At 51.8% G+C, this 13,868-nt stretch overlaps 1 protein-coding gene across 2 annotated transcripts in view; it reads left to right on the forward strand.

Annotated features, from left to right (window-relative positions):
- The window catches only part of IL6R (interleukin 6 receptor), a 47,546-nt gene that overhangs the window by 12,781 nt on the left and 20,897 nt on the right, over positions 1-13,868 (forward strand). For both annotated transcript variants that reach the window (XM_036015593.1, XM_028503105.2), the window contains exons 2-6: positions 5,484-5,732; positions 6,832-6,955; positions 9,246-9,427; positions 9,666-9,832; positions 10,425-10,566. In XM_036015593.1, coding sequence (XP_035871486.1) covers positions 5,484-5,732; positions 6,832-6,955; positions 9,246-9,427; positions 9,666-9,832; positions 10,425-10,566 — 864 coding nt within the window. The remainder of the gene's footprint in view (positions 1-5,483; positions 5,733-6,831; positions 6,956-9,245; positions 9,428-9,665; positions 9,833-10,424; positions 10,567-13,868) is intronic.

The following is a 13,868-nucleotide window of genomic DNA, read 5'->3' on the forward strand; positions in this document are numbered from 1 at the left end:
TTCGTCTCAGGGTGGCCTGTGTTATAGGTAGTTTTAAGTTCCCTGTGGGGTTCGTGGGGGTTAAACAAGATTATGATCTGGAAAAGGTGGAGAGACCTGTCGGTGCATAGCAGATCTTCAGTAGCTATCAGGTCTATCTCCTGGCTTAGCAATTTTTGGCCCTGCACATGATGGGTGCACAGAACTTCTTGAATTCTTGACAAGAACAGGCTCGCAACCCTGGCCTCAGATGGCTGAGCAATTGCTCAAGTACAAATGTTGAGTTGTGTGCTCTTTGCTGAATGTCAGGATGTGCCAGGCCAGCCCCTCCCTGCCCCGCCCCCATCGCCCAGGGCGGGGCTGCTAGCGGGGCTGGGGCGCCTCTGTGGGGAGCAGAAAGGGGTGCTCTTGGGAGCACACACTCTCCTCACCTGCTGCCTGCTGTGTCTCTTCTCTGTCAGTCAGGCCTGGCAGGTTCCAGGGCACCAACAGCGGCAGATGGTGACCTTATGTCCTCTAGGGGACCAGGCCCGCAGAGCTGAGGGCTAAGGGTGTAGAACAGACAGAGTGACAGAACCCAGAGCTGCAAGGGGTGGAGGGGTGGCCGCTGTCAGGCCTGGGTGGTGCTCTCAGGGCTGCTTGTCCTGAAAAACCCACCCTCACTCCACCCTTATTCCCTGGTGCTCCGCTCCACCTCTGCCCTCTGCCCTCTGCCCCCTGCCCTCCGTCCACTGCGTGAGCCCTCAGCCCTAGACTTCATAACTTGGGCAGACCCAACTTTTTTGTTTTAAATATATATATAATAATATAATATAATATAATATATAAAAAGTATATATATATATATATATATATATATATTCATGGTAAGAGTCATGTAAGCAACTTATAGAATATTCAAAAACTCCAGGAAGATGACGGGAAAGAAACCATCTCCTGCCCCCTCGCTGGGTGAGGGGGACCAAGATACCAGGAGGGCGTGCTGTGAACCTCGCTTCTTCCTCCTCACAGAAACACCACGGGGCTCCCCGTGGCCAGCCGGCGTCAGGGTCCGACTCCGAGGTCTGGGCCGGGGCAGAGTGGTGAGGAGGCGGGCGGGGAGGGGCTGTGCTGCCCACTCTGACTTTAGCAAGTTTATTTTCTCATGGTCTTTCCTCTGAGTATTTGTGACCATCTTGCATACAGTGCTTTAAAAAGCATAGTTAACACAGTGCTGTTCAGGGTCCAGAAGGAATACACTGGGGAGAAGGGCTGGGACAGGCAATACTTGCCAATGGCTTGTTTATAATTAATCACCTCCCATTAAAAAAAGATAATGACTCAGTTTTAAAGAAAACCATTACCCAAGTCCCTTGGCAGAGGAAGTGGCCATTATGTTGCTCCGCAGCTCTGCTTTTGTGGAAGAGAAAAAAAGTCTTTTTATTTGCTATTTCTCCGAGCTGCACAAATACTTTGGCCATTGTTAGTGAGTGCAGGAACAGAACAGCCCCAGCTATTGTTCGGGCTGGTCACTAAACACGGCCAGAGCTCCAGTCTGAACCGGGTAAGGGAAGTGGCCAGAGAAACCTATTTCCTGGAACTGGCAGAAGCAGAAGCAGAGAAGAGCGCTCCCTGCGGCTCCAGGCTCCGGGCTCCGAGCCGGAGGGAGTTCTTTCCCCGGCGTCTCCGGGCTGGGCCCCGGGCTGCTCTGCTCTCAGCGTGGAGCCCGTCGTCCCACGACTGGAGGGGGCACCTCGGACCACCGTGTCAGCGGTGAGTCGTGCTCCTGGGAGTTTTCAGTGTGGGGGCCCTGACCCTCTGGGCACACTTTTGGCACCCTGCATTAAACAAACATTTATGAAGCACCTTCTGAATTCTCGGATGAGGGCTAGCAGGAGCTCACAGTCTTGTAGTCACGGTGGGGGAGGGGAGCTGTGTGCAGCCCAGGACCGTGCCACGTGGAAAGTGCCAATGAAAGGGTGAGCCACCCACCGCCCTTGACCCCTGCTTGGACCTTCATGCAGCCCGCCCTTGTCTGTTCTGTGTTGGTGCTCCCAAAGCGCCTCGTGACATCTGACGTCTGCTCATCACCTGGTGGGGATGTTGTAAGTGCCGCACCGTGGGGCCACCCCCTGGCAGACAGTCCTGCTTTGGTAGCGTCTTTTTCTGTGGGAGATGCCCCGTCCTGCAGAGCTCTCCCGGCCGCCGCGGATGAGGACAGATCATCCTGGACACAACCTTGTCCAGCGGGAAAGGGGGTGGCGATTCCCTCTAGGGGGAATGCCCCGAGGGAATAAGAGCCCTTCTCCCACACGGCTTTTATTGGGAATGGTGTGTGTAGGTGTATGCATCATACATGCTTAGCTCATCAATCAATGTCAAGAGGCTACAGTCATGCAGGAACAGGTATTATCTATAGATAACAATTGAAGGAACACAGAGATCTGCCTCAGGGTCTGTGTGTGTTAGTCATGCTGATGCCAGAGGGTCTTTAAGACGAGTTTCTTGAGATAAGGAGTTTACTCCTTATGCCTTGAACTTAAACATCCGGTTTATATCACCAGGGTCATACAAAGCAAAGCAGAGAGAGCAGGCTTCAAAGGATACAATGTATTTATCAGGCCTGATTCCCACCTGGAACCCAGGGTGTTGGGTCGGTTGGTGCCTGCCCCCTGCGTTTCCTGGTTTTCCAGGGAGACCTCCTGGCTCTTGGAAGGCCTGCTCTCTCGGGGACACAGTCTCCGAAACCACACAGAGTGGTCCCCGACTCTCGTCTTTGTTCCTACAGTGAAAATAACTTGTGTGTGAGCTCACGGCCCTGTTGGGTTTTATCCTTACAGCTGCTTTATCAAGTAGAAAATGGAAAAGCGAAAATATCAATCCAGAGCTTAGCAGCGTCGTCGGTGTGCCTTCCAAACGTAACCTCGTTCAGGCACAGGTGGGAGTGGACGTGGGGACTGAAGGGCAAGCCGCCGCCTTCCTCAGGCGCTGTTCGGGCTTCGGCCCTTTGGGCTCAGGAAGGAAAAGTCATGGAGGAAAAGGACACGTGTAACGTACGCACTAGGGTCAGCAATTGTTCTCAGGGAAACTTGGGAAAATGCACCAAGAGCTGCGTGTGAGGAAGTTGATGGCCACAGTCTTTGATATAGTAAAACTGCTGGAAATGACTCAAACTCCCATCGGTGGAAGATGAGCTACTGTATTCGCACTGTGGAATATTATGCAGCAGTGAAAATGAACAAAGTATAGCTACTGGTAACTGAATCATAGAAACATAATGAGTGACAAAAGTACATCCCAGAAGGTTAAATACAAGCCACTTATAAAATCTTAAAAATCAAGCAAAATTAAGAAAAAATGTAAGGATCCATAAGTAGTAAACTTATTTTTAAAAGTAAGGAGTGATAACCCCAAAATTCACGCTGTGTAAGGTGGGGAAGCTGGAAGGTGCAGAAGCAGGGAGGGGGCTGCGGAGACGATGATTGAGTTAGATTGGTAGGAGCCCGGGATGCTTTCTGCTTCATAACTGTCATGTATTTGCATATTAATTTGCATGCACTCAGTGTTATCTATTTAAAAGCAATATCTGAAATGACAGATCTATGTTATTGGCTGTTATGTATGAAAGATGTGCTGTGTTGTCTACAACAGTCAAGGCGGGGACACAACCTGAGTGTCCGTGGCCTGGTGAGCAGATAAAGAAGGTGTGGCACACACGCACACGCAGCCTGGGGTGTTCTGTACCCACACAGTGGAAATCCTGCCATTTGTGACCGACCACGTAGATGGAGCTCGAGGGCATTGTGCTAAGTGAAAAAGCACAATGCCCTCGAGCACAATGTGTTAGCACGTTGTACTAGTGAAATAAGTCAGACAGAGAAAGATGAATACTGTGTGATCTCACTTCTATGTGGAGTCTAAAAAAACCCAGAAACAAAGACAAAAAACCAAACCCATGGGAAAGGAGATCAGATTTGTGGTTACCAGAGGTGTGTGTGGGGGGGGAGGGGCGAATTAAGCAGACCCTAAGAGTTCTCATCACAAGAAAAAAGAAACATTATTTTCTTTTTTTGTGTGTCTACGTGAGGTGATAGATGACTAAACTTATTGTGGCGATCATTTCACAATACATGTGAGTCAGGTTACGTGTGCAACTTGAACTTACGCAGTGCTGTGTGTCACTTACATGTCAACCAAACTGGGGGAGGGGTGTGTGGGGAGGAGGGTACAGGAGAGATGAATGGTGATGGGGAAAAAGTGGGGTGAGGAGAACAGAAAAAGAAAGGGAATGAGGGCTTTTCATAACTCTCGTGAGCCCTCTGGGCACCCAGGTATCCTCAGGGGGCTTCTAAGGACTGGGGTTTTGCTGAGGTGCAGGCAGCCCTGTGACCCCACCGGTGCCTGGCTCTGGGGCCTCCCTGAGTGTCTGTTAAATGTAAGGCAGAAGGGGGCTTCCTGGCCCAGAGTGGTGAAAGTGAGGTCTGACGCGCCTGGACAGACTCGCCAGCTGCACGGTGAGGTTCAGCACTCTTCTCAGGGAAGAGGAAAATCCCTCAGGTGACCAGCTGCTACCTTGGCCTTGAGCAGTGAACTCACTGTTCCCTTACTGAGTAGTGAGTTTGGTCACTGCTGGGGACTCTGGCTCCAAGTGGTAAGGTGAGACGGGCACTTGAAGGCAGCCTGGTAGCCAGGCAGGACCCAGTGCTGGACAGAAGCCGTCTCTGTCCCTTTGATGCCCATGTCCCTTATCCCTCGACTGTGGTCGTGGTCAGTTTGTACAACCAGCCCCTGGCTTTGGGAGTGCTAATCTCCTGAGAGTCGCTGATTTTTAGTCCCTCCTCCCTGACAGTCGCCTTGGACGGGGTGGAAGGAAGGACAGTCTGCCAAGTGTGACATAAAAACTGTCGTCCCGAGCAAGAAGGCTTTGCAGGCCAGAGACACTGGTGCGTGTCCTCTAGGCCCAGGAGCAGGGTCGGGAGGTGAGGTCAGCTGCTTGGGCATCTGCTGGGCCTGTGGAATCTTGGGCCAGATTGATTGTTGCCGCTTGCCAGTAAGTGGTTATACATTTGTTTTGAAGGACCGTATGTGCTTAACGTGAAACTGGCTATATTCCCTGGCCTCAGTGCCCTTAGTGATTGTACTAATTTACTAGACTGGTTCGTGAATTAGTCCAGTCTCAGAGTCTATGAATCTATAACGTATAATAAAAGGAAGTTTGCTTGTTCCCTTAATTTTGGACTGCACGCTGTGAGCAGTGGCAGGCCCTTGAAGGGTTCTCTAATCAAAGGAGTTGGGTGGCCAGATCGAGGCTTCCGAAGGCTCACTCGGGCAGCTGGGTGGAGAGGGCCAAGGCTGGAGCGTGGGGGCCACTGGGAGGCTCCTGTCGTAATACAGGCAGAGGCCTGGACCACAGGATGAACTAGGGAGATGCTTAGTACTGACGCCTCTTGCGGCTTCCCCAGGTCAGAAATGAAGTTCTGTCCTCAGTTTGCTGTGGACTTACCGAGTGTCTTCTCTCTCCCCAGAGGTGGAGAGCGACCTGCTGACCAGCAGGCCCGGAGGGAGCGTCGCCCTGGTCTGCCCGGGCGCGGATCCGGAAGACAATGCCACGATTCACTGGGTGCTCAGGAAGCAGGTCTCGGGCTCGCGCCGCAGCACCTGGGCGGGCATGGGAAGGAGGCTGGTTCTGAGGCGTGTGCTGCTCAGCTACTCTGGAAACTACTCGTGCTACCAGAATGGCCACCGGGTTGGAATTGTGCGCCTGCTGGTGGAGGGTGAGTTGTGCCGTCAGAGCTCTTGGAGACACGTCCCTGCGCAGCTCTGTCTGTTCCAGATACCCCCCGCCCTGACTGTTGAAACTCCTGTCATTTCCTTGGCCTGCAGATTTTGGGAAAGGCCCACTGATGCCTGCCAGAGAGACTGGCGGAAATTCCTCCTGGGTGGGGGCAACTGGCTGACTGGTGGTGACACCGTCCAGCTGGCCTGGTTGTGCAGTCAGGGCGTGAGGTGGGCTGGTTAGTAGCATGGGGCTGGGAGCAAGACGGCCTGCATTTGAACCCTCCTCCTGCGCAGCTCACTTCACTGCTCCTCTGTGTCCTCTTCAGCAAAATAAGGTGAATTTGATGACCTTTCCTCAGAGTTAGTACAAAGATTAAATGAGTCCACACACACACACACACACACGGCGTGGAAAACACTGCCTAGTCCAAAATTAACTATTTTCTAAAAGACTTTATTTTTTAATTTATTTTTAGAGAGAGGGGAAAGGAAGGAGAAAAAGAAGGACAGAAACATCGATGTGTGGTTGCCTCTTGTACACCCCTAAATGGGGACCTAGCCTGCAACCCAGGCATGTATGTGCCCTAACTGGGAATTGAACCAGCGACTGTTTGGTTCACAGGCTGGTGCTCAGTCCAATGAGCCACACCAACCAGGGCTCAAATGAACTATTTTTATTGTTAAAATTAGCAAGTTCTTAGCTCCCTCACATCTAGATGAAGATGTCTCGGAGCCAGATGCCCCGTGTGCCATGCCCTCTGCCCAGCCCAGGTCTTTTCTTCCTTGGTGTCTTGATGCCCCTGTGAGGGAAAGCAGTTTTATTGTTGTTATTTATCATCATTTAATTTTATAGTAGGAAACTGAAAAGAGTTTGGGACTTGCCCAGGGCCACACAGCAGGCCTATGTGACTCCAAAGCCTCTATTTTTTTGGCTGTAGCGAGGCCCTTTCCTGTCCCGGCCAAAACTGTGTGTGCGGCTGTTTGGCGCCGGCTCTGGGGCCAGATGGTGGGGAGGTGGGGAGGGCTGAGCTAGGTGCTCCGCTGAGGAGGAAGGTGAGGTGAGCCCATCTCACGCCTGGTGTGCTGGCCTTTCAGCTCCTCCAGAGAAGCCCCAGCTCTCCTGCTTCCGGAAGAGCCCCGTGAACGACGTGGCCTGTGAGTGGAGTCCTCGGAGCCCCCCCTCCCAGAGGACTGAGGCTATGTTAGTGGTGAGGAGGCTGTAAGTATCCTGGGCTGGGCTGAGGTTTGCGTCTGCGCACCCTCAACTGAGGCCCTGGGGCGGGGCGGGGAGGTCTCAGAGGAGACAGTGGGACTGGCCAGCCAGTGATTCCATAACTTTATCATTAGAAAATAATTCTTTTGGGAGGGAATGAGTGAGGGAACTGAGGCTTAAATTCAAGTGCTTGCCTGTGCTGGCCACTGTGCTAGGATATTTGTCCTATTAACCATTACGGTAACCGTAGGAAGTGGGTGTTCTTTTTCTCCTTTAACAGATAGAGAAGCTGAAGTTCCGAGAAACTGATTACATTGTTTAAGGTCATCTGAGTAGTAGCTCTGCTAGGAATCAAACCCAGTCCGTCTGACTTCGTTCACAACACACAGGGTTGGGGCGTCTTCAGGGGATGCAAATGTCCCTGAGCAGGGAAGGGCGGCTGGTTCCTTATCCCATCCTGACCCAGCAAGCTTATCAGGCTCTTTCCATGAGAATGGCAGGTGAGAGGAAGTGGTGAGAGTGGTGATAGGGTGGAGAGGGAGCTGGGGGTGGTGGGGTGGACCCACACCTGCCTGGGGTCCCTTAGCACCAGCAGACGGCATGCAGTGGGAACCCTGGGCTGTCTGGGGTGAATTCGGGCAGGGGTGCCGAGGAGGGGGAGATGTTGAAACCAATACACCCATGCAGTTTGTCTGTCTCCATCCCTGAGGCAGGGGCCCTTTAGCCCAGGTTTTTCTATCTGAGTTTGGGCTGTCAGTCTTCAGAGTATCAAAAAACCTGGGCCCTGGCTAGTGTGGCTCAGTGGATTGTGTGCTGGCCTACAAACCAAAGGTCACCGGTTCGATTCCCAGTCAGGGCACACGCTTGGGTTGCGGGCCAGGTCCCCAGTTGGGGGCTCTTGAGAGGTAGCCATGCCTTGATATTTCTCTCCCTCCCTTCCCCTCTCTAAAAATAAATAAATAAAAAAATATTTTAAAAAATCTGAACAGTGAGTTTAACAGGCCAGTTTGGTTTCTTGGGCAGCTGCCTTGACTAGCACATAGTAAATTTATTCAATTGACAGTTCAGCTGGAATACTCTGTGCTCTTGTTACCAGCATTCTGACAGCAAGAGTGAGAGAGAGAACAGCATTTCAGCTCACACCCTCCTCCTGTCAGCAGCCTCTGGCACTTCCATCCTCCTGCTGGGTGGGGTGTCTCGGCCTTGAACTGAGGAAGTGGGGTGGGGAGCCACTGTGAGCACTGGGGACCTCACGACCCATTCAGGCCCTACTCAGCCGCTGGCGCTGTGGGGCGTGAAACAGGCCCCTCGGAGGAGATTCTGTGCACACAGTCACACCCTTGCTGAAATGTGCTTGCTCACTCATTCATTCCTCGAGCGTTCGGGGAGTTCAGCGTCTGCCTCGGGTTAGGCACCACACTGGGGCTGAGGGAGACACAGCAGGTGCAGAAGCCTGGGTCCTGCCCTCCAGCCCCACAGGGGACACACCTGTAAGCATGCGGCCCGAGACCCTGCCTTCCCAGGGTTGGGGGAATGGAAGTCTGGGTGGAGGGAGGGAGAGAGGCTCTGACCCGGACTGGGAAGGTTGAGGCAGGTTTCCCAGAACGAATTTGGTCTGGGCCTGGGGTTTAAGCCCATAGCAGAGGTTGGTGGGGGGTTTGTTGCCCCGGCAGCAGGGTGAGTGGCTGCCGTGGCCTCGCAAGCCCAGGCAGGTTCTAAGTGAGAGAAGTCTCGAGCTCCAGGCCAGACGAGACAGTGTCTGACTCCCCTTGAATCTCTTCGGTCACCCAGACTTCTCTTCTGGGTTCTCCTGCTGGAAATGCTGCCAGCTCTTCTTAGACCCCTAGCACTTTGTGCCTCTGGAATGGCATTTCTACGGGCTGTCTGCTTTGTCTGGGGGCAGGCCTTGAGGTCGGGGCCTCCCCTGATTCATTTCTGCAGCCCTCACCTTGCCACCAGCACGCACCTGGCAGGAAGCCAAGGAACCGCATGTCTGGTGCCTTGGTGACTGAGTGCACCCACTTTCTGCACCTTTGGCCTGCCAGGCACAAAGCTAGGTGTTTTTCACTCATTTTTCACAAACCACTATGAGACAGGCACTACTAATGTTCCCCATTTTCAAACGAGCGGACACAGGCTCAGAGAGGATCGTTTACTCCGAGTCACAAGAGCTACCAAGCGTGCAGCCAGGACGCAGGCCCCGGGTCCGACTGCAGAGCCCGGCCGCTCTCACCGCACCCTCTCCCCTCCCCAGTCAGTGCGGAGGCCGAGCGCTCGCTCTCGTTTGTGCCCGCAGGCAGCACGGGCCGGTGAAGGACTTCCAGGAGCGGTGCCAGTACTCCCAGGAGTCCCAGAAGTTCTCCTGCCAGTTGGCAGTCCCAGAGGGAGACAACGCTTTCTACATCGTGTCCCTGTGTGTCACCAACAGTGCTGGGAACGAGTCCAGCAGACCCCAAACATTTGAGGGTTACGAAATCTGTACGTAAGCTCTCGCAGGCCACCCTCTGCACCTCCGAGCTGTTTCCTGCTCTGTGGGTTGCTCATGGGCTTCTTGGGGCAGGGAGGGGCTGGGCTGGGGCCTTGGGAGGTTTACCTGACAGGTCCGACTGTGGGGGGCCAGGGAGAGCTCTGGGGCTGGGGTGGCTCCTGCTCTTGGGGGTCTTTCCTGGGCGTCGCACTTCCCACCATGTAAGAGCCATGCACCCTTTTCCCACAGTGCAGCCCGACCCACCCGTCAACATCACCGTTACCGCCGTGGACAGAAACCCCCGCTGGCTCAGTGTCAGCTGGCAAGACCCCCCCTCCTGGAACTCATACTTCTACAGGCTACAGTTTGAGCTCCGATACCGGGCTAAATGGTCAAAGACATTCACGACATGGATGGTAACTATTTTTACTTCTGGATAGAAAAGTACCCTTGGGGAAAAAAAAATCAATGAAAGAATATACCATTAAAACCCCACCCTCCAAAATATTTTTCCTTTCCAAAAAGTACAAAAAAGAGAAAGAAAAGTACCCTTGGGCCCGAGGGGTAGTAGAAAGGGTACTAGAAAGAAGCAAATGGGTTCTGGGTCCTGTTCTACACTTGCTGCCACGTGGTCCTGGGTCGGTCAGTCTCTGAGCCTTTCTGCAGGTTGGTGGCATCATCTATAAAGGGGAGCAGCGATGCCAGACCAATCTCCCCTTCACAGGCCTGTTTGTAAGAATGAGAGTGACCTGGGAAATGCATGGGGGCTATGAGCACATCGAGGGTGTGGCTGCAGGATCCCACAGTGCGTGGGCTGGGGCAGTCACTCCAGCTTCTCCCTGTGTTGGTCCAGAGGACACCCCCGTTCTCTCTGCGCTGCCAGGGTGGTGTCAGCCTTCGGAGCATCTGTGCCCAGCTGAGTCACCCCCTAGATCTGAGAGAGGGGGCCAGGGCTATCCATGTCCCCGTGGAGCTGTCTCCCAGTACTAACTGTGCCGCTGCCCTCAGGTCAAGGACCTCCAGCATCACTGCATCATCCATGACGCCTGGAGAGGCATGGAGCACGTGGTGCAGCTGCGGGCCCAGGAGGAGTTTGGACATGGTCAGTGGAGCGAGTGGAGCCCGGAGGTCACGGGGACTCCCTGGACAGGTACTGGTGGGCACGGAAGGGGTGCTTTACATTTGCTGCTGTGTCAGTTACCTATTTCTGTGTAACAAGTCACCACCAAACTCATGGTAAAGCAGAGACCATTTATCAGCTCAAGATTTTGAAAACGAGACAGCTAGGCAGCGCTTGTGCTGGTCACACCTGAGATAGTAACGCGGTTGTTTGGCCTGCATGGCCTCGCTCGCAGGTCTGACGGCTGGTGCCGGCCGGGGGCTGGAGCCCGTGGTTCTCCCTGGAGCCTGGCGCCTTTCAGGAGGCCAGCCCAGGCTCGAGGAGAGGAGATCAGTTCACAACCTGATGGCAGGAGTTGCAGAGAATTTGTAGCTATGTTTGATCTACCAAGGTTACTGTGCTTTTTGTTATTTATCTTACTTTTGTTAATGCTTTATATTTTTAAAAAGGTGTTAAAGGTGATAATAATTGTCTTTTGGGAATTATTGAAACTAATGTGTTTGTTATAGAACATAAAAAATTCCAGAAAAATATGAAGAATAATTATCACTGCTATTCTTACCACCCAGAGTCATTGAGAACATTTTTTTGGTAGTTTTCCTTTTCTTTGTTTTTCTAGAGAATATTTTTAAAATATTATTTATTTATTTATAGAGAGAGGGGGAAGGAGGGAGAGAGGGAGAGAAGCATTGGTATGTGAAAGAAACATTGAGTGGTTGCCTCTTGCAAGCGCCTGAACTGGGGACCAAGCCCACAATCCAGGCGTGTGCCCTGACCGGGAATCGAACCAGTGAGCCTTGCTTTCTGGGGTGACGCCCAACCAACAGAGCCACTCTGGTCAGGGCTCCAGTGAGAACATTTTACATACCTCTTTCCTTTCTCTAGGTGTGTTTGTGTGTTATATATATGATATAAACAGATCATATATATAGGCCATGTGTATATATATATATATATATATGATCTGCCCAGAAGGTATCCAGCCATGTAATACGAAAAATAGAGACATTTATTGAAGAAGATACAAGAAACATTTTGTACATAGGACAATGACACCTCAGTCCCCTTCAAAGTAGGCACCTTGGGACCTCACACAGTTCTCCCAGTTGCCATCAGCTGCCCCATCATAATTTCCTGAATCTCATCAGTGGTCTGAAATCTCTTCCCTTTCAAAGATTTTAGTTTTGGGAAAAGCCAGAAGCCGCAGGGTATTGTAGGGGGGCTGAGTCAGTTGAGTGATTTGGTGTTTCACCAAAAATCTCTGCACCAGACGTGATGCATGAGCAGGCATGTTGTCGTGATGAAGCTGCCAATCACCAGTTGCCCATAGCTGCAGCCTTCTGAGTCATCCCAGTAGTTTCCATGGAGGAGTGTTCAGGCTTAACACAAAATCTGGTGCAGATTTGTGGCTCTGCTCACTCGGTCGTCTTGGATGTGACTGCCACACAGTGCACGTGCGCACTGAATGACATCTACATCGACCGCCCCAACTGACTGGTACAGTGAAGCCGTCACTGTTCACGCATGCACCCTCCAGTCCACTCTCCTTGGCTGCCAGGTTACATGTATGTCATGCAAACTGTTCTCACTATATGAACAATGGCTGGAAATTTTCTGGACAGACCTCGTTTTGTGTATGTGATATAAAGTACTGTGCGCCTTCCCATGTTATTAAAGGTTATTAAATATTTTTGGAAATGTATTGTTTAGTAACTGGGTGATTAATGTTTTTTCTTAACCCATAGGAATTTTTTTAATTTTTAAAATTCCATCACACGAATGCACGCCTAAGGCAAATAAGCAAAGGAGAACTTGTAAGGACCAGTGTCCCTTGTCCCGCCCCTTCCCATGTCCAGCCCTTCTTGCTAGAGGAAGCTGCTTGGCTTTCTGTTTCTGTTTCTTCTGTTGGTACCCTTCTTAATTCTGAACAACAGCTTAATCTGGCCGGGGCTTTTTTCCTGAGAAAACAGTTCGGGACATTATCTTTTGACCCTTCCCTATGGAAGATGAGGATTTGGCAGGCCTAGACCCAGCGCAGGAGTCTCTGACTGCAGCCCAGAGAGCGGCCGCCCGGCCTCTGCTCGAGCAGTTCCGGAGACCCGTCCGCCGCCCGCAGTCCCTCCTGTAGAACAGCCTCCAGCCGGGCTTCGGTGTCTCGCCTCTTTAGCCTGTCAGCACAACTGACCGCATCAGTCGTTCTCAAATACCGAGTAGTTTTAGAGAGAATAAAATGCCCATGTGTTGACTGTATGGAGAAAAAGGTAAAGGTAGAAATGACACCCGTCGTCCAGGCGTGGGACCCCCGCCACTCCCTCCACCTCGGGCCGCAGGGAGGAGACTCCTGTGTAGAGTCGGCATAGCCTTCCCCCAGGACGGACGCCGTGATGCGATGGCATTTTCTGTGACATGGCTGGACAGTTTGAGGTCCTTGTCCTTCTTGCTTGGGGAGAGCTGGAGAAGCGGGCTTGGGGCTCAGGGTGCCCTCCTCGCAGGATGTGTTCGGTGTCAAGTGCAGCCTCAGATCTTTGTTTCTGGTGCTTCCTTCGTTCCTGCCCGTCAAGAGCAGAGGCAGCTTTCTGTTGGACCCTCTTCTCAAAAGCTTACTTCCTGCTAAGACCCGGATAAGAATGGAGGCCTAACTACTGTATCGTATTTAGGAAGCCCATTTAAATAAAGCACAGCACCTTCCGTCTAGACTGTTTCATCCTGTCCCTGGGTGTCTTTGGTTATGTACGCTTGGAGCCACAGTGCGCCCGTTGTGTGAATGCTCGACACCCATGTGGCCTCGGAAGCCTTCGCAAGGGAAGAAAGTTATTTACAACGCTATGCAGAGGAAATGTTCCGGGTGCAAGTTTAAGAAACCCTTCTTAAGGGTTTCTTTAGAAACCCTTTATAACCCTTTAGAAAGTTCTTTATTTCCTTAAAAAACTTTTTAACTGGCCCTGAGCAGTGTGGCTCAGTTGGTTGGGTGTTGTCCTGCAAAGCGAAAGGTTTCTGGTTTGGTTCCCGGTCAGACTGCATGCGCCTGGGCTGCGGGTTTGGTTTCTAGTCCGGGCGAGTACAAGAGACAACTGATTGAAGTTTCTCTCTGACGTGGATGTTTCTCTCCCTCTCTTCCTCCCTCTCTCTCCCTCTCTCTAAAAATGAATAAATAAAATTTAAAAGAATTTTTAAAATTGTGGTAAAATGTGCATTTTAAAATTTGCCATCCTAACCATTTTTAGGTGTATAGTCAGTGGCATTAAGTGTATTTATGCTGTTGTGCTCCATCACCACCATCCGTCTCTGGAACTCTTTTCATCTTGCAAAACTGGAGCTCTTTCCCCATTAAT

This window comes from Phyllostomus discolor, chromosome 14 (assembly GCF_004126475.2).
Source record: "Phyllostomus discolor isolate MPI-MPIP mPhyDis1 chromosome 14, mPhyDis1.pri.v3, whole genome shotgun sequence".
In the NCBI taxonomy this organism is placed as follows: Eukaryota; Metazoa; Chordata; class Mammalia; order Chiroptera; family Phyllostomidae; genus Phyllostomus; species Phyllostomus discolor.